Source organism: Lycium barbarum, chromosome 5 (genome assembly GCF_019175385.1).
Source record: "Lycium barbarum isolate Lr01 chromosome 5, ASM1917538v2, whole genome shotgun sequence".
Taxonomy (NCBI): Eukaryota; Viridiplantae; Streptophyta; class Magnoliopsida; order Solanales; family Solanaceae; genus Lycium; species Lycium barbarum.
Genome location: NC_083341.1, coordinates 120759435 through 120780619, shown reverse-complemented (window position 1 = coordinate 120780619; position 21185 = coordinate 120759435). Strand labels below are relative to the sequence as shown.

Below are 21185 nucleotides of genomic sequence, written 5' to 3'. Positions count from 1 at the left end.
AAGAACGTGAAAAGTCAAAAGTGAACAAGTAAAAGTGCACGGAGGAAATAAATGTGTCGGAGAATTAAAATTGAAGTGCATACATCTATATATGAGAAGGGAATAAATATTAAGCACTATGACATATGTCTACGTGAGATAAAAAAAACAGTTAGTTAAAATGTATAAGTTATATAGTTTTTGATACAAATATTTATTACGTGTATAATTTATAAAACTTTGAATACAAATGAATATTGAGGTGTTAGTCCCTCTTAGCCACTTTTATATATATAATAGAAAATTATGAGTAAGCAACCTGAAAAGTATTTTTCTGGGCGAGGCACAACTATTGTTAGCTGTGTGAGGGAGTTTATAATACGGGACCCACCACATCTGCTCATCCACCTGCTCCCATTCCGCTGTTTTTCTCTAACTCGTCTCCCTTGTTCTTTTTTTTTTTTTTCCTTTTCATTACTCCGTAGTATTTTTACGTTTTTTTGTTCTTCCCATTTTCTGTTTTTTATCAAACTTTTAGACCAATTTTATTATTTGAAGACCATAATTCGTTAAGATATTTTTGAGTAAATCTCATAGATGGTCCTCCAACTGTGAGTTAATTATATAAAAATATTTTATTTTTATAATATTAAAGGTCATTCAATTTTAAATTTATCACAACAATTTTATTTTTATTTTTTTCACTTAAAAATCATTCAAATTTAAAGTTTACAACACAATTATTTTTCTATTTTTTGTCACATAAAAATCAGTCAATATTGATCAAGTTAACTAAAAAGCAAATTTCACCCGAATTTTAATATTTTGCATGAAAAAAGTTACATGGCGCTCAAAAATATGTTAGTTACATTTGGAATAAATTTGAACCCTCCCAGAATAATTTGCTTCATATCACTAAATTAGTTGAGGCATACAATATTACATTTGCTCTCCTTATTTTGATTTCTTTGTGACAATTCTAACTCATTATTAGTAATGTCAAGAAAATATGATTTGACTATTTTTTCCTTATTAATATTCCCATTTGTATAGTAAATTTCATAAATACCTTTTTTTTAAAAAGGGAAAAATAAATTTTATGGCAACTTTAAAATGGGATGGCTTTTATGTCATAAACAAATAGAAAATTAATTTTTGTGTGATAATTATTAAAGTTAGACGACTGTTATTGTAACAAAAAATAGAAAAATCATTTTTGTATTATAAATTTAAATTGGATGACCACCAATAAAATTTGCAGATATATTTTTCAGTTTTACTGTACAGTTTTTTCAGTTCTTTCAAATTTCAGATTTTTTACCTACCTTAACTCTTTCTTTTTTCAAATAATAAAAATAGAGAAAAAAAATGATGATGAATTGATTACTTGAATTCCATAAAAGAAGATAAATTAAGGAGGAGGTAAAGTATGGCAAAGAAAGGACATTGGTGTTTGATTGTTTGGAAAGTGGAACCTACAACACTAGTATTTCATTTGTCAATAAAGGAAGACATCACACGAGTAAGTTGGCATGCATCACATAGTAAAACTTTTCAAGCAACCTTATCTTCTGGCATGTACCATTAGCATTTAATTCGGCCAGGTTTTTGGTTGAATGAAGCAAGTAATGCACTTGTGGCAGTGAATGTTCCACATAGCTAACACATCCACATTTCGTACTACATAGCTATCACATCGAGAGAATCACTCATAGACTTTCGGAATTCAGAACTAATCTCAAACATGAAACATGTCACACTCCTAAACGTTAAAAATTTCAAAAAGTAATAAAGAAAATAAAGACAGTGACCGCCATTATACACCAATTGATTCATTTAGGAGGTATTTCCATTTAAGGGAAAGACGAATAAATAAAATATCAACCAAGATATTATTGCACTTTTTCCTCGATCCTTTCTAGAGCATTAAAAAAAAAAAAAGGAAAAGGTCAAGTATACCCCTATACTGTTAAAAATAGTTTAAGGTCCCGTTTGTCAATAGAAACAAAAAAAAATCACTTTTTTTTTTAAAATTTTGGAATTGGAATTATGTTTGGCCATAATTTTTGAAATTATAGTTTTTGGTGAAATGTAGTTGTAAAAAAGTGAAAATTTTTGAAAAGCAATTTTTTTAAGTTTTTGATATTCCGAAATACAACTTCAAGTTATATTCGAAATTCTTATGGCCAAACGCTGAAAAGTGAAAAAAGTGAAAAAATTCCGGAGTAAAGTGAATAATTCTTATGGCCAAACGTGTTATAAATCTACCCCTCAAAATATGCCCCTATTAATTTCAGCTCAAATATACTCCTCCCCCAATATTTTGGTAGAAATTTATCTTTAGTTTTAACGGAGAAATACGTGTCAAGCTTAGAATTCAATGACCCATCACCAATTTTAAATATTCGATTCTTTTATAAACCCACGTGATTAACCCGACTCATCACATCACAGACTAAATATAATGGGAGGGATATATTTGGATCGTAATTTAATAGTCGGGTTAAACAGTGAGTTTCTAAGGAAATTGGGTACTTAAAAATTGAGCATTCATTTAATTTTGAGTTTGACATGTGTCTCTCAATTAAAATTAAAAGTAAATTTATTTCAAAATATAATGTTAGGAGGTTTATAGTTTGAATAATGAGTGGTATATTTAAATTTTTTAACATAGAAAAGTTATTTGAGGCGGCCAGGTGTCTGTCACCGTTTTCTTCAGCCAATCACCGTTTATTATTTTAACCCCATGCCGCCTCACCGGTACCAGTCACCTTGCCGTTGGAATCTCTGTTTAACGCCACGTGTCTCTCTCTCATTAGCCAGACTTCAAATGTTTACCTTTTTTCCCCACCTTTAAATTCACCCCAATTACCGTCCATAAAAAAAACACAAATTAGAGATCCAAATAAAGGTGAATATCAACGTTGGAATTATCAGTAAAACAAAAATAGTCTCTAATGAGTTCATTAAGGCTTATTATTTTGACGATTCGAAAGTGAAAGAGAGAGTCCAGAAAAAAACTCATATAGCGCACTTTATGAAATTCGTGAAAGTGATGTACATGAAGGTACAACAATTCTTATATATTTAGATACGATACGGCCATTTTTTTTTTCTTCATTAGAGAGAAGAGATTAGCTAGGGTTTGTTTGGGAGAAAAATGGGAAGGAAGAAAGTGGAAATAAAGCGAATCGAAGATAAGAACAGTAGGCAAGCAACTTTCTCAAAACGGAGAAATGGATTGACGAAGAAAGCCAAACAGCTCTCTATTCTCTGTGATGTTGATGTTGCCGTACTTGTCTTCTCTAGTCGTGGTCGTCTCTTTGAATTCTCAAGCACTAACAGGTTAGTTTCTTCTTCATTTTTTTCCTTTTTTATTTTATTTTTTAATTTTATTTTTTACTTATTTTGTGTTGTATTTATCTGAATGAAATGATTACGTATGCTTTATTTTTTTATTAGTATAATATCTTATCTTGAGTGCCTAGATATTTATAAAAGCGATTAGTCTTTCTGTTAAAATAAAAGACACCTAGGTAGCTTTGTAAGCTGACACAGGGGCGTTTTTATTTTAAGTTCCTGCATTGATGCACCCGATGCCTATGCCATACACACTGTGTATTAAAAAATTGTTATTTTAATAGTAGTGTTAAGAACTCTCACTTGTCAGAACTCAGAAGTCTTGTTCTTTTGGGACTTGTTTGCCTTTTGAGTATTGGATATTAATTACTGCATGTGATAATAATAGTACTGAAATCGCCATTAACCAAGTCAAAGTGGTAATTTTACTAGTGAGAGAGTTCCAAAGAAAGTACAGTCTAGCATTAGGATCTATTTTTTATTTTTTTTGGTAGATATAAAGCCAAATAGTGATAGTAGAGAACATCCAATAACAATATTCCTACTTAGGATAGTAGGAATTTGAGGAATCTACTAGTGATTATTATATGTGTAAAGGCTTCTTCTTCGGTGGAAAAACAATTGTTATTGTATGTCTTGCAAAACTTGGCGATGAGATTGTTGCTATTTGAAGACAATTTTGAACAAAGAGTACTATGATTGGATGTTACACTTAGTTTATGAGCATGCAATAGTAGAGCACATATTTTTGGTTAGGAGGAAATGCCGATAACCTTTCTATTCCTTTTAAACGTCGGATGGAATAGATAAGGATATTTCATGGGTTAGATATCTCATTAGATTAGCTATTCTCCCACAATTTTAGTATAAGACGGTTCCAACACTAACTAATATCCATAACCAAACGCGGGATAAAATATTCAGGCATTTTATCAGGGAATTGTTATTCCTCATCCACAAACCAAACAAGTTGGCCTCATTTAGTCCTTTTACTACTTTTCTTTCACGTTCATTTTCCATCAGTTTGACTCCTATTCCTTAATTTGTCTCCACCATTCCTTTTTTCCTAATTGCCTATTGGAGATACCATCTTTAACTGTATGCTCTTCTTTTATCCATTATCCCAAACTAAGAAAGAGGGTATTGTTTATGCGACTGGATGCAGATATTTGTGCTTTTTCTCTTTTGTTCTTTTTTGTTGGGGTGGGGTTGGGGGTTCTATGGTGGACTTCAATCTTCGAGAACCTTTTCTGACGTTAGCTAAGCTGCTTCCCTTGTCCTTGTTGGCCTTCTCATTCTTTATGGCCTATATAATATTATATTCTTTTGTTCATATTAAATGAGCTCCTATTTTACTCAACTAATATCACATATTCCTCTTCCTTTCTGTCATTCCATTCTAGGAATTATTAGATTAGAGAGTAAGCCAATAATGCTCGCTAAAAATCTGATTATGTTTTCGAATGTTAATGGATTCATTGGACCAAGTCAAACTGATACTTTTTACCAATTCAGACTTATAGTCCAATGTTAAGACTCCAAAGCCTAGGGGGTTGTGTGGAAATATTCAAAGTGATATTACATCTATGTTATATTATGTCAATTTGAACTTTAAGAAATGATAACTAATGGTGTTTGATAGTAAAAGACATGATAACAAAGGTCTAGCCCTGATCTTGGTGTCTCACGGTATATATTTATTTGGATACATGATATTTAAGTTTAGTAATTCCTTTACCTTAAAGCTCTGTCTACCTACTATATGGCCAATTTGAGCCGCACTCTATGGCATTGTCTTCCCACTATAGCATTGTTCACTATGCATTTACTCCATTCGGAGATTCCAAAGGATTCAGGAATGGAGGAGGAGTCTCACTTCTGGATTTCGCTAAAGCCTTTGGATTGGTAGTAGCCAACTCGCGTTTCCCGAAGAGGGAGCAACACTTGGTAACCTTTCGTAGTTCAACGGCTGCGACGCAGATAGACTTTTTCCTCCTTAGAAAAGAGGATAAAGGTCTTTGTAAAGACTGCAAGGTCATTCCGAGTGAGAACCTTACGACCCAACATAAGCTTTTCGTTATGGATTTGGGGATTACGAGGAAGAAGAGGAAGAGGGTCGCGGATGACGGGGGAGAAGTTGATGGCTATGGGGGCTTGGGAGAGTAGGGGAGACACGAGCAGTATGTGGGATAGGACGGCGAGCTGCATTAGGGAAACAACTAGAGATGTACTGGGAGTCTCGAGAGGTCGCCGTGGTAGGCGACGAGGGGACTGGTGGTGGAATGGAGAAGTCGAGGGAAAGGTGGAAGCAAAGAAAGTGGCGTACGCGAGGTTGGTAGACAGCAAAGATGAGGAGGAGAAGCAGACGAATGAAAGGTATAAGATTGCGAGAAAGGAAGCGAAGTTGGCAGTTTCGGCGACAAAAACGGCAGCTTTCGAATGGCTATACGCAGAACTAGAGGACAAAGGCGGGGATAAGAAGTTGTTCAGGCTAGCCAAGGTGAGGGAGAGAAAGGCACGGGACCTGGATCGAGTAAAGTGCGTCAAGGACAAGGATGATAAAGTATTGGTAGAGGAAGCTCTCATTAGACGGAGATTGCAGTCATACTTGCATAAACTCTTGAACGAGGAAGGTGATAGAGACATTGTGTTGGGAGATTTGGAGTACTCTGAGAGGCGTCGCGACTTCGGGTACTGTAGGAGTATAAAGGTGGAGGAGGTTAAGGGTGCTGTTCGCAGGATGCGCAGGGGAAAAGCTACCGGTCCTGACGAGATCCCTTGGGAGTTTTGGAAGAGTGTGGGCAGGGCAGGTTTGGAGTGGTTGACTGGATTGTTTAATGTTATTTTTAAGACGGCGAAGATGCCTGAGGAATGGAGGTGGAGTATGATAGTCCCTTTATATAAGAACAAATGTCATATTCAAAGTTGCAACAACTATAGAGGGATCAAGCTACTAAGCCACACTATGAAGGTGTGGGAAAGGGTGGTGGAGATGAGGGTGAGAAGAGGCGTGTCCATTTCAGAGAACCAGTTTGGATTCATGTCAGGGCGCTCGACTACAGAAGCCATCCATCTTGTGAGGAGGCTGGTGGAGTAGTATAGGGAGAGGAAGAAGGATCTGCACATGGTTTTCATCGACCTAGAAAAGGCTTACGACAAAGTGCCAAGAGAGGTTTTATGGAGATGCTTGGAGGCCAGAGGTGTACCTGTAGCGTACACTAGGGTGATCAAGGACATGTATGAGGGAGCTAAGACCAGGGTAAGGACAGTGGGAGGAGACTCGGAGCACTTCCCAGTGGAGATGGGGTTGCACCAAGGATTAACTCTTAGCCCATTTTTATTTTCTCTAGCGATGGATTGTCTGACACGGCGAATTCAAGGTGAGGTGCCATGGTGTATGTTATTTGTGAATGACATAGTCTTGATCGACGAGACACGCAGCGGAGTGAACACTAAGCTGGAGGTTTGGAGACAAACTTTGGAGTCTAAAGGATTCAATTTGAGTAGGACCAAGACAGAGTACATGGAGTGCAAGTTCAGTGACGTGACACATGAGTCTGACGTGGAAGTGAGGCTTGGTACCCAGGTTATCCCAAAGAAAAGAAGTTTTAAATATCTCGGGTCTATTATACAAAAAAATGGGGATATTGACGATGATGTCTCACATCGTATTAGCGCAGGGTGGATGAAATGGAGGCTTGCTTCAGGAGTGTTGTGTGATAAGAAGGTGTCGCCAAAACTTAAAGGCAGGTTCTACAAAGTGGTTATGAGACCGACCTTGTTGTACGGGGCAGAGTGTTGGGCAGTCAAGAGCTCTCACGTCCAAAAGATGAAAGTTGCGGAAATGAGAATGTTGCGATGGATGTGTGGGCACACCAGGCGAGATAGGATTAGGAATGAAGATATCCGGGATAAGGTTGGAGTAGCATCAGTGGAGGACAAGATGAGGGAAGCGAGGCTGAGATGGTTTGGGCATGTGAGGAGGAGAGGCACAGATGCCCCAGTGCGGAAGTGTGAGAGGTTAGCTATGGATGATTTCAGAAGAGGTCGGGGTAGGCTGAAAAAGTATTGGGGAGAGGTGTTGAGACAGGACATGGCGCAGGTTCAGCTTACCGAGGACATGACCTTAGATAAGAGGTTTTGGAGGACTCAGATTAGGGTAGAAGGCTAGTAGATAGTCGTTGTTTCGATTATAGTCTATTGTCCTTTGTATCTTGCTACTATATGTAAGGCCTGTGCACGAATCGGTTCGGTTCGGTTTTGGCCATCATCGAGTTGAAATTTTGAATTTCGACTTTCTAAAATTCTCAACCAAACTCGATCCATTCTAGGTTCAATTTGATTCGTTTTTTATTATTTCGGTTCGGTTACACAAATCGATTTGTTCGGTTTATTCGAAATTTAAACAAGTAACTATTTTCATTTCAGTTTTAGAGTAAACATAACAAAAAATAATGAGACCCTAAATTTACAGCCTTATAACCAAGACATTAACCAAGAAAAACCCGTAAACTTGCAAGCATAATAGCATATAAATAGCAAAACAAGAGCTTGACAACTTGTCCAAGCATACAAATCCGCCAACACCACATTACATATACCAAATTAACAATCCAGCATCTTGCAACTTGTAAGCAGACAAGCATAATAACTCAGTTTGCATCCTCAGAAAAACAAAAAACAAAAACTCTAATTTGTACAAAGCTAAGATCAAAGAACAAACAAAGCCATAGGTGGAGGCAATGACCAAAAGGCAAAGATGGCTCGTGAGAAGAACGCTGAAAAGACGAAAGACCAAAAGGGAAGTCAGCTTGAGGCCAACAAGAAAGCCATGAATATCAAGTGCAAGGTGTGCATGCAGACATTCATTTCCACCACTTCTGAAGTTAAATAAATATTACTTCACTATTAAGTATTAAACGTATATATAGTTAGACTATTAGAGTATTAGTCATATTAGTCACTAGTGACATATAAATTCGATTTGTTCGAGTCGATTCGGTTGATAATTGAAGCCAACCGTATCCGAACCATTAAACCGTAATATTTTACAATTGCATTTGTAAATCGAAATCGAATTGTATTATCCAAATTGAATTACCCGAATTGTTTCGAATCGGTTCGGAAATTCGGATTGAACCGATTTGTGCACTGGCCTAACTATATGTGGTTTCTTGTACTTCGATTATCTTATTTATCTGTGGTAGCTACTGCTCCCTTTTTTCATACTGCTCTATTTTGACGTATTCGCTTTCTTTAGTTTCATTTGCATTCTGCTTTGAACTGCTTGTGCTTATCTAATCTTTCTCATTGTGATTTCTCTTGAGTCGAGAGTCTTTCGGAAACAGCCTCCCTGTTTTCCGAGATAGGGGGTATGGTCTGCGTACACTTTACCCTCCCCAGACCTCACATTGTGGGATTTCACTGGGTATGTTGTTGTTGGAGATTCCAAAGGATCATTTAAAAAAAGTAGAAGTGAGTTGCAAGCGCATAAAACATATTAACAATTTAACGATAGTTTTCCCGGTTGGTCACTCTTAATTACAATATCTTTTTTTATAAGTAGAATATGCTCTCAGTGAGACTTGACAAATAAGATCATATGTTTGAGAGACGATTGTTCATACATCAATAAAATTTAAGAAGTGTGGTAATTAGTTGAGAAGAAATTAAGTGATCCTTTCCAAATTGTTTGGATCAAGGAGTGAATCAAAAGCTGGGTCTATATTGGATCTTCATCTGATTCCCTCATATATTTTCCCCAGGTAAAACGTGCTCAACCCTTGGCTTGACCGGGAGGGGTTAGCCTAGATTTTATGCCTCTGAATTATGAATCTTTTATGTGGTTCCACTTGAGGAACTTGTAGTAGCACAACATGCATTATATTCAGTTAATTTCTGCTAAACTTGTTGAAGAAAATGATGTGGTGTTGTTCAACATCGAAAACGTATCAAGTAAAATGGATCTCTTAGTTAAAAATTTCATCATGTACTTAGCTACATCTAGCAACCATCCTCGAGATTTTTTTTTTTTATTAAGCACCGGGTGTCCGGGTCTCTTTGAGCCCCGACTAATCCCGGGGGTGCACAGGCCCTCGACAAGGAGTTTCCCGCAAGTGCACCACGGTTAATTCAGGGTTTTACCCCAGTCTGATGGCCCTCAGAAATTGTTTGCACCCAGTGGGTTTCGAACTTGAGACCTTGAAAGGGAGCACCCCAAGGCTCAAGCCAATTACCACCAGGCCAACCCCTGAGGGTTACCATCCTCGAGAATTCTGAAGTTTCAACTCCGCATATTGTATGGTTTTAGGTTCTTAGTAGTAAATGACAACATTTTGTATTATATTTTGCATAGCTTTTCGCCTCCTTGACGGCTAGAAGTTCTCCAAAAGTAGAAAATGGATAGGATAAAATTTCTTGAACTTACTGTATGATTTGTGTCATCTTTCTTTCTTCCACAAGAAAATGCTACTTAGTGAAACAGTGCAGTCAAGTCAATAGTAGCCACAACAAAATATTGATAGATAATAATTGTTCGTATTTCTTGTGCCAAACCTCTAGTATTCGACGTACCTTTTTAATAGAAAAAAGGTGGGATTAGGCACAAGCTAAGTTTTGCATTTTCGTCTTTGAGAGAATTAATAATCATAACGAGCAAAGACAAGGAGTTGATCAAGGTGGTTAGACCCATACTTTTAAAAGTTCCTATCATAAGAATGTATGGTTCCAGGTACGTTGTATGTTGTTTCTACTCTGATTAAATTTAGGTGACGGTTACATCTACAAAATTTGTCATCACCAAAGCAAAGATAGTACTAAAAACAAGTACATAATTTGCTCAAGGAGTGGTACTCCTTTGTCCCCTAATCCTTGTATGGGTTCCACAAGAATAGTTTATCTAGTAACACGATGTTTCTACATAATTTCGTAAAGGGAACCATTCTATGGTCGTTAACATAACCTTTCAAGTAAGCTTACAACAAAGTTAAACCTCCTTCAAATATGTTCAATCAAAACTTTGCTAGTATTAGTCACAAAATTTGCTCAAAGGGTGTCATGTGTTGACTATTTTTAATGGGATTTAGTCAAACCTCGCTAGTATTTTCTTCCACGTGTATTAACCGTATTAGGTGTATTAGAAAAATGCTCTTTGAAGTTCTTTAAACAAGTTAAGGTTATCCCAAGATTTATAGTTAAATGATCTTGTAATCCCGTATCCTTCATTCTTATTTCATTTTGCTCAGTAGTCTAAATATCTTATATTTCCATCTTGTGGTGTCGCATCAAGGATTAGATCATTACTATTTATTTTTTTACTTTGTAGATTTTATTGGAAAGATATAATTGTCAACAAATATTTTGTTAAATTACACTCTCACAACAAATTTAATATTATATTATGTGGACGTGCTATTTGTTTTGGGCTTCTAAACAAATGGATTAGGAGTTTGGTTTTTAATGAAGTCGTATATTTTGAATTCAACAATTTATTGAGTGAATAATCTAGATGTAGGAAATACGAAAAAACAAACATAATAGGATATTAAAAAGGACATATTGTGCCTTAGGCCTCATTTGTTTGCATATAATGGAGGTCTAAGTCTGAATTATTTGGATCTCAGTTCATTTGGTGCATTTGCTTTTCTTCGTAGAAAACATCTTAATAGATTTGAATAGATCAGATTAGGTCTATAACAAAGTCTTAACATCATTCAGACCTCAAAAATACACGTTTCTTTTCTCTTAGAATCATGTTGGTCTTTTCTCTCTGGAAAAAATAAATAATTCACAACTCTCTCTCTTAGACATGCTTTCTTCAAATATTCTCGCCCTACTCTTGATTTGCAATAACCGACTTCTGCTACTCCGAGCTTGAATACCACTTTTCAATTAATCTCTTCAAGATTTAAGGAGAAATGCGATAAACCATCCAAAGTATCCGAGCCCAACCAACTACAAAAGCTTGGGTAGCATTGTAATTGATTCTGACCTTAAAAATACATGTTTCTTTTTTCTCTCTCAAAATCACGTTGGGTTTTTCTCTCTGCAAAAGAAATTCACACGCTCTCTGTTAGACATGCTTTTTCAAATACTCTCTCACCTACCCTTGATTTGCAAGAATTGACTTCTGTTGTTCCTCCCCGATAATATTTTGCTTAAGAGCTTGAGTATCACTATTCCGTTATTCAAGATTCAATGAGAATATCGATAAACTATCCACCATAGCATCCAAGCCTGACCAACTCCTTAGGTAGCAAATTGAATCCAATGCATAGATCCTGGTAGGTATCATCGGCCGACTAAGTATAGCACGACCGGAGACAATAAAAGACCAAGGATTGCTAAAACTCCATAAGAAAAGATGGTTTCTTTTCGTGTCTGTCCATGGAATATATCTTTTTTGTGGAAGCATAAGATGTAGTTTACTTCTTCAAAATAGGAAAACCCGATTTGGAAATCAAAATTTATTGAAATTTATGCAACGTCGAAAGTCTAATTGTGAGGCCTAAAAAGGGACGTTGAAGTGGAGCAATCTCATGGAGGAACAGGGAAGTGACATGATCCCTTTTATTTTGAAGGAGGAGACAAATGAGCTCTGAAAATTTGTCTTAGTTTATAAAAACCTTTTGTGATAACATTTTGTAAAAACAATTCGCTTTCATTAATATACACGAGTAAATTGCATTTGTAGTCTAGATAGTTCAAAAAGATTGTCAAACATAAAAAATTTATTTTTATCTTAATATCTAATAGAGAAACTTCATATATTATTGGTATAATATTTAATTTCAGTAAATTTTACACATCAAACAGACAGTCTTAGAGGGGGTTTGGATTGGCTTAAAAGCTTGTCATACCAAATTAAAATCACCTTTTGGCTTGTTTGGCAAGCACCAAAAGCGCTTTTAAACCAAAATAACTTTGGACAAGCCAAAAGACATAAGTTGGTAGCTTAAAAGCTATTTGGGAGGTTGACCAAATAATTTTCCGTGTTATCCGTTACGTACTCTCCCCTCATTAAAAACCCTAGCTCTACTCTGTTGCATTTCCTGCTTCCATTCTCATTCTATCCTCTCCACCGGAGAAAAAGGAACGTCACTATGTATGCTATTTATTGATCTTAAATACAAATTGCTTATACCCGCATGCGTGGCCGAGTTGGTTGGCAGGCGATCTCCCAAATGGGCGAGGGGTGTGCCGGGGGGGGGGGGGGGTCTTAGGTCGAAACTCCAGTATGCTTTCTTGGTCGAGCTCGTTGTACGAGGCTTGCTTAGTGCGGTTTACCACTCTGTGTGGTTTGCCGGCTATTATACTGGAGCAAGATTTATTTTGTGCGCACCAGAAGGATAATGGTTACGGGCTCCCTTGTCAACAAATATACACATGCTAATTAGTAAATATTGGGACTTTCTTGTCTCTATTTCATCATTGAAATTTTCTACATTTAGGGAAATCTATTTGATTGCCTTCTTTAACTGGAAATAAAACTGGACTGGTAGTTAATCTCTACCTTAGGTAGTAATAGTCCGAGTGTTTAGTTTCATAAGAATGGTCATTTAACTTTTAATTCATTGCACTGAAATAAAAATGTCAGTTTTTGAGAAAAAAATATTTTTTCCTATTCAAATATGTTTTTCACATACTACAATTAGATTACTAAGTATCATATGTTATTTCAATTAATAATTTATATTTAGTAAAAAAATCTTTATTAACCAACTTAGCACTTAGATTAAATTGAGATATAATTTAATGGGAAAAGGTGTAAATATATCCCTCCACTTTGCGATTTAGAGCAGATATAAACTTGTTCAAAAGATGGTGCATATATACGCTCGCCGTTACACAAATGGCACAAATATACCCTTTTCGTTGAGGGTAATTTTTTAAAAATCATTTAGCTTGTTTTTTAATTAAAAATGTCACGTGACTTTAAAAAAATTAAGTCTACCCATTTTTTAAGTAGACCTATTTTTTTAAAAGCCACACAGTAATTTTTTTTCTGGTGGGTTGGGTCTGATTCTTTTTAAAAAATGGGTGTACTTAAAAAAATGCCACGGAGATATTTTTTTAAAAAACTAACCAGATAACCCACTAGGAAAAATAACCCACTAGGAAAAAAATGTGGCTTTATTAAGTCTACCTAGACTTGTTTTTTTTAAAGGCACATGACGAAAAAAGGCGGAATAACTTGGGAGACTCTTGTACTTGTTCTGAATGGTCATCCTGGCGTTTGCACTTCACAGATTTTCATCCAGACCCCTGAACCTGTTCAAAACAGGTACATAAACTCCTTGACCATTGACCAAGCTTATGTGGCAACTTACAGACTGAGCTGGATAAAGTACATGAATCTCATGCGTATAAAGTGCCTGAATATGAAAAATTCTAGAAAAAATGACTAAAAGAAAAAGTAAAAAACTAAAAAAAGAAGAAGAACTTTTCATCTTCTCCGTCGCCGCTCACCCTTTCTCTATCAAACCAGCCACCAAAGTCCTCTCCACCTTCACCTCTATCGCAGCAAAATCACAATCTTTCCACAACTGATCATATCACCTTCCTCGTGCATTTACTTGCACTCAAGTATGCAATACAACCAGTTTTCATTATCAACAACTCACCCACCAATGACCTTAAATGCAGCAACTTCTTCTAATTCAGAAACCCAACCACTACAAATACACAGTAATTTGAAGACGATCAAATCGGCAATTGATTCTTGCTGAAAAATTGGACCACGACCGAAGACCTCGACTGAAAATAACACCTCAACTGGGCTCGAATGGCGACCTTGTTAACCTTTCAGTGGTGGTTTACGGAGCTTAGGGTGCTAGAATGGGGTGGGCTATGGTGGTGTAGGGTTAGGATTTCCATCCAAATTGGGCAAAATTCATAGCTGTGTATTTCTGCAAAAATAACATGGACGAATCATCCACTTATTTCAAGAATTGCATAGTTTCTCTCTTTTAGGGTCGGTATTTTACGTTTTATGGTGTTCTCCGATAATAAAGAGGAATTGTATGGCGGAGGAAATGGTGGAGATGGCGGCGGTAAGGAGAAGTTACGTTGGAGAAGAAAGAAGAAGGCAAAAAATAAAAAATTTAAAAACAATTATTTTATTAAAAATAAAATGATGTGGCATATTCTTTATAAAAAATAAAAATGACGTGGCATATTTTTATTTGATGTGGACTCTGACATCAGCGCGATTGGGACACATACATCGTTAGAGGGGTTCAAAATACTTGTTTTGAACAGTTTCAGGGGTCTGGATGAAAACCCGTGGAGTACAGACACCGGGATGACAATTCAGAACAAGTACACGGGTCTCCCAAGCTACTCTACCATTAAAAAATAAATTTATCAGTGAAAAGGTTATATTTGCATCATTAGTGTACCAACAAGGGGATATATGCATCACTTTTTTAGCAAGGAGCATATTTGCTCGCAAAGTTGATGGGTATATTTGCACATTTTCCCAAATTTAATTTGTATATAAATCTATTTAAAAAATAAAAAGTCTTGCAATAGTCAACTTATTTTTTGTGGCAACAACTTCTAGGGGTGTTCATGGTTCGGTTTGGGTCGGTTATTGGTTAAAACCATAACCAAACCAATTTAGTCGGTTTTTAAATGTCTAAAACCATAACCAAACCAAGTAAAATAATAACCACCGGTTTGGTTATTGTCGGTTTGGTTCGGTTTGGTTCGGGTTTTCGGTTTATGACTAGCCGTGACAATTCAAATATTCTCTCTCTACATTCTTCAAATTTCTTATGAAGCTCTTTTTTTCTCACGGCCCACAAGGGTGAACTTTGCTGCATATTGAGGGAAAGACACGCTGTTGGCAAATCAGGTGGACCAAACTTGCAACGCAGTTTAGATTCAAAAGAACAAGTCAAACATAGGTTTCAAAATACAAACAACCCTTATGCTTACGACTTATTAGAGTTGGCTTGGATTGTTGGACATATTCTTTTAAGACATGGGCCTTAAAAATAAGTAGACCAAAATTAAATTAATAATTAAAAGGTATAAAATATCTTTAATTATTTATGAAAAGCTAATATTATACATATAAATAATTATAAATTTTATGTATATAATTATCGGTTTGGTTCGGTTATTTATTCGGTTATTTTTTACTATAACCATAACCAAACCAAATATTATCGATTTTTTAAATTTAAAACCAAACCAAACCAAACCAAACCAAATGTCGGTTATTTTATTCGGTTTGGTTAAATTTTCGGTTTGGTTTTGGTTTTAACCAAAACTGTGAACTGCCCTAACAACTTCAATGGCATTCCAGGAAACGTGCTTATCAATACTTTTTTTTTTACCAAACACAACTACTACTTATTTTCAATTTTGGCCTATCCAAACACATAATTGTTGATTTATAAAATTAGCTCCAGCACTTAAAAAGAGCTTTTAAGCATTTGGTGCTTAAAAACTATTTTTTTCAACTAATCTGAATAGGCTCTTAATCATTCCATGTTCACATAGAGGCAACATCTTAATAATTAGATGTGTATTTAGATTCAAATATTTTAATTTTAATAAAAACAAAAGGCACCTTTGTCTTAAGGATGTTGAGCTAGAAATGGGGAATAACATAATTATGTGGATGATCATTACAAGAATAGAAATTAGTAAAGAACTAGATCGTTAGGTGTAATATGAAATGAGGGATGACAATATCCTCTGTTGCTACCTTTGTAACGGCAAGGAATTTGGAAATATATCCTTTCTTATATAGATGTTTTGATGACTTAAGATCTTGTGTCATAACTATCACAACATCATTGTCTTTTGAGGTGTTCTACTCCTTTGATGGGTGTCATACTTGTCTTATTTACCGCTATTTTCGACAGATTTGGTTCTGAGTTTGACTAAATGAATGATTTCAATCTCCTTCAATGACCTATATAAAGTCAAGGGATTGTTGTGGTAGATCCACTTGAAATATGGTTTTGATAACCATTGCAAACTAAAAGTGTAGGACAATGGCCAAGAGGCCACGGGCGCAATATTTTTCTGGTGACTTCAAATCTTATTGCATCTATCAAATTATGAAGTTTCTTTGGGAGCTATCACATATGTATGAGATGTACACATTGAAAGTCAATGCGCCCAAAGGTGTGATCTAATGGTCAATGAAGTGGGTTGAGAACCACGAGATCTTAGGTTCAAATCCCAACAGAGACAATAACACTAAGTGATTTCTTCCAAACTGTTCTAGCCTTGGTGGACAGAGTTACCTGATACTGTTGCTGGTGGGAGGTGACAGGTTCCCTGTGGAATTAGTCAAGGTGCGCGCAAGCTGGCATGGACATTACGATTATCAAAAAAATAATTGATGTGTGGTTCACAAGCCTAGTCTTATAACAATACTCTCTTCTTGGAATTCGTTGCAAAGTATAGGTCTTTAAATTACATCTAACCATACCCATGGATAAGCAATTACAATTAACCATAGTGTGATACACAAGCATACACAAAAGAAAGGGACTATAAAGCATTTGTCCACTATCAATGGAATGAGCTAGTGATGATCAACGAAATCTTGTTTGTGTCAGCTACTAAATCTGTAAGTTGAAGTTAATGTTGGTAAGTGAACTCAACTGCTTCTAAAAGAGACAATAGAAAAACATGCAATACTGAATGACATGATGCATGTGATGTGTGAATACACCATAGTAACAGAGTAATAAGGGTTATTTGTCTGTACAAAAATTGAATTCTTACATATAGAGTATATATGTCATGATTGCACACTGAAAGTATGACAATGTTTGCATTGACTCTTTAAAAATAGCTTATAAGCTAAAAGTAGGGGTGTTCATGGTTCGGTTTGGGTCGGTTATTGGTTAAAACCATAACCAAACTAATTTAGTCGGTTTTTAAATGTCTAAAACTATAACCAAACCAAGTAAAATAATAACCACCGGTTTGGTTATTGTCGGTTTGGTTCGGTTTTTCGGTTTATGACTAGCCGTGACAATTCAAATATTCTCTCTCTACATTCTTCAAATTTCTTATGAAGCTCTTTTTTCCTTACGGCCCACAAGGGTGAACTTTGTTGTATATTGAGGGAAAGACACGCTGTTGGCAAATCAGGTGGACCAAACTTGCAACGCACTTTAGATTCAAAAGAACAAGTCAAACAGAGGTTTCAAAATACAAACAACCCTTATGCTTACGACTTATTAGAGTTGAGCTTGGATTGTTGGACATATTCTTTTAAGACATGGGCCTTAAAAATAAGTAGACCAAAATTAAATTAATAATTAAAAGGTATAAAATATCTTTAATTATTTATGAAAAGCTAATATTATACATATAAATAATTATAAATTTTATGTATATAATTATCGGTTTGGTTCGGTTATTTATTCGGTTATTTTTTACTATAACCATAACCAAACCAAATATTATCGGTTTTTCAAATTTAAAACCAAACCAAATGTCGGTTATTTTATTCGGTTTGGTTAAATTTTCGGTTTGGTTTTGGTTTTAACCAAAACTGTGAACAGCCCTAGCTAAAAGCTAAAAGCCGGGAATACCTAGCTTTTGGCTTTTGACTTATTTTGTATCTTTTTGCCCTAAAAATAAGTGCTTAAAGCTTTTTTTATCTTTCCTAAACACCATAAAAAGTAGAAAAAAGCTTAAAAGCCAAAAAACACTTAAAGTAAGTTGATCCGAACACCCTCTATATTTGTGCTCACCTTATTAGGCGACCTTCACATGACCCAACACTTGACTGCATAGGAAGAACAAATTCCTCTGCTCGTCCATCCATTTGATAAATAGAAGAGGAAAGAAGACTTCTTTGTTCTTGAGATCTCGTATATGTACTCATATTAGCCACCTTGTATATATCGATCACTCAATTGTGTAAATGATTAACTTATTCAATACTGGATCACTTATGTGTCATATTCCTCCAATCATAACAATTTCTTTTATGCGACAAGGGTTGCAAAGTGGCCAAAGACTAGGCTATGCAAAAGGAATGGATTGCGAGACGCCTTGGCGTGGAGGCATGTCATGTACACATGATAGTTTTAGCACAACAAGATGTGTGACTACGAAGCATACACTACGTAAGGAAGTCGCAAGAGGCACAAAATACACACAAGGGGTTGCGACCAAGCATTGGAGCACGTGTTAAAGCACATGCGAAGGCATGAAGCACAAGAAAGGCTTTCAACGTGAGTGTGGAATGTGGCTTGACAATGTCGAGGCATATGCAGGGGCAAGACACCCACATGTAGTGGGAGCTTGCATAGGCATGCCGCGTAACGATGGTATGGTGCATGAATAGACAGGTGTCCTAGCATGGGTAGGCATGCACTAGCCCATGAACATGAGGGTCTTGGGCGGTCTAGCAAATTAGTTGGAGCATAACAGAGCATTTGTGAGGGGCCAAATACAATAGATACATTATGTTTCTCTAGAAGGATTATTGAGTATAGCCTTAATTCTATGGTGATCTAAAGGTTTGATGGATCACAATGAGACTCTTGAATTGCTAAGGCACAATTGGAGACTTTGAAATATATGGCGATCTAAGGACATCTAACAAAAGCTACGCAGGGCTAGCAAGTTGTGGAAGATTCAAGAAGAGTGTAGGAGGAATTTCCCTTAGCAAACAGGGTTGTCCGTTGCTTACTAACTTCACGCGACTTTTATGTGTGTTCTTGAGCACTCTTTGGGACCTTATAAAAAAGAGATGTGAGCGCTCTAGGGTGTGACCCAGTGGTCAATGAAATGAGTTGAGAACTATTAGGTCTCTGGTTCGTACCAGTGGAGGCAAAAATATTAGGTGATTTTTTCACGTCTGTCTAGGCCTTGGTGGACGGAGTTATCCGGTACCAGTGCTAGTAAGAGATTTGCTAGTACGAGGTAGCAGGTACCCTATCAAATCAGTCGGTGCGCAAGCCTGTCCTATGTTGCTCGGACTTTTCAAAGAAGATGTCGCATCCATGTCGGATTCTCCAAAAGTTTGGAGGATTTGGCATGCACGCGTTGACATTTTTGTAGAGCCCTAGCAATATAGAGCTTGCCTAGACACCAGAGTTAAAAAAGATTAGGGGATGTTATACTTACAACCTTATAATTGTTCATAACTTTATGTAATAAATTAATGTGCATCTTCCTCATTTGTCAGGTTTCTCATTGTGTTGTTTTTGTATCCTTATCGTTGTTGGCTAGTTAAAAAATGGAACCATTCTGTTAATGCTTCGTGCCATTTTTAGGCATACTTAGCGAAGTATTGAGGCTTGGTAAAGGTTGAGACACCATTGTGCGAGGTTGAACATTGCATCATTAGAACGGTAGTTCTTCTAAGTGTTGTATTGCATAGGTAAATGATTAGGTTGGCGACCAAGTATGATTTCAGAGCATGGTTATAAGGCTTAAAGTGCAAAACTAAGGGCTACAAGAAGCATAGACAAAAAGCATAGATTGAAATTGTTATGAGAGAGAACACAGGTACTAAGAGAGTATAGTGCACTCGTGGTGAGATATCTTGAAAGTCTGTAAGAATTTGTCGTCGTCGTATATGGACGTGAGGAAGCTCACCAAGATGACAAAAATGAGAAGCTCGTGTTAAGCGACCATGTACGGTTATTTAATTGAAAAATTGGAACAACTCCTAACATTCATGGGCATCGTTGTTTGACCATGTACATACACTTAAAGGGTAAACTTAGAAGTGCAAGAAAGGTTTCCAAGGAAGGTCATTGTCAACCCCCCCCCCCCCCTCTCCTTCCCACCCAGCCTTAGAAGAAGAAGAAACCTTAGGACTTTATCGTGTGCTCACACTATAAAGATCTTAGTTGTCATTCCTTCATTATGATGACCGAGAACTATTGCAAAAGATATCAAGTAATCTTATGTTGTCTTATACGTTAATCTTATGTTTTAGGGGCTGATGTTTTATTATTACTTAATTATATGCTTAAGATATCTCATTATGTGTTTAAGTTTCTATTGATATCAGATTATTTTATGATTGTTGTTCTCTTGTAATTTTAGATACTTTGATCCCCTCCCCTTTTGTAGATATTGCACATGAATTGTTACTTTTTTGATAAAACCAAGAATGGATTTCCTAGTGAAGGTTCCATACTATGTCTAGGAGGGCGAACCTTATGTTATGGAAGAATGTCGATAGTGGTGAATGTTAGCACAATGTTTGGTTTAAGGAAGGGATGAAGCATGTCAAGACATGGGTGTCCGAGCATGGTGAGGTGTGCACGGGCATGGTAGCGCGCGAGCACGAAATTCTTGGTATCATGAGAGTTTTAGGATATATTTGGGGGCATAATGGAGTATGCGTAAAGGGATCAAGACAATACCATATTATGGAGTGCTCTTTAAGGAATGGAGGTTTATAGAACACCATGATAATTTAAAAGATTTAAGGCATCTCAGGACGCTTCAAAGATTACAGTGAGAGTTTAGAAAATTTGAGGAAGTTAAAGAGACTTCAAAGATTACAATTAGAGTTTAGATGATTTGAGACAGTTACGGACATTATAAAGGCTACAATTTTCAGGTTTACTCGGTCAGAGGACAACCCACTAGCTCCATAAAGCAAGCAAGTTTTGGAGGATTCCAAGATGGCCTTAGAAGACTTGCCCTGCGACATGATGAGCCTCGTGATGCCTACCGACTTTAGGGGATGTTTCCACCGGGATCGTGTCAACACTAACAGAGAACAAGGTCAGTGGCCAAGGCTCTTGAGGGGCATGATCCAGTCTTCACAACTCTAAGTGTCGCATCAACCTAAGTGATTTCTGTTTTATCCTCAAATAATACCACATTGATTTCAT

At 36.4% G+C, this 21185-nt stretch overlaps 2 protein-coding genes across 2 annotated transcripts in view; both read left to right on the top strand.

Moving 5' to 3' along the window:
• Nucleotides 1-2677: 2677 nt before the first annotated feature.
• LOC132641300 (agamous-like MADS-box protein AGL27) overlaps nucleotides 2678-21185 on the top strand; it is a 32876-nt gene continuing 14368 nt past the window's right edge. The window contains exon 1 of the mRNA XM_060358235.1: nucleotides 2678-3324. Within this exon, the coding sequence (XP_060214218.1) occupies nucleotides 3140-3324 (185 nt within the window). The 5' untranslated portion in view covers nucleotides 2678-3139. The remainder of the gene's footprint in view (nucleotides 3325-21185) is intronic.
• Nucleotides 5454-8592, top strand: LOC132641299 (uncharacterized). The gene has a single exon (XM_060358234.1). It carries the CDS (start codon nucleotides 6464-6466, stop codon nucleotides 7508-7510), a length of 1047 nt encoding a protein of 348 aa, XP_060214217.1. The 5' UTR covers nucleotides 5454-6463; the 3' UTR covers nucleotides 7511-8592.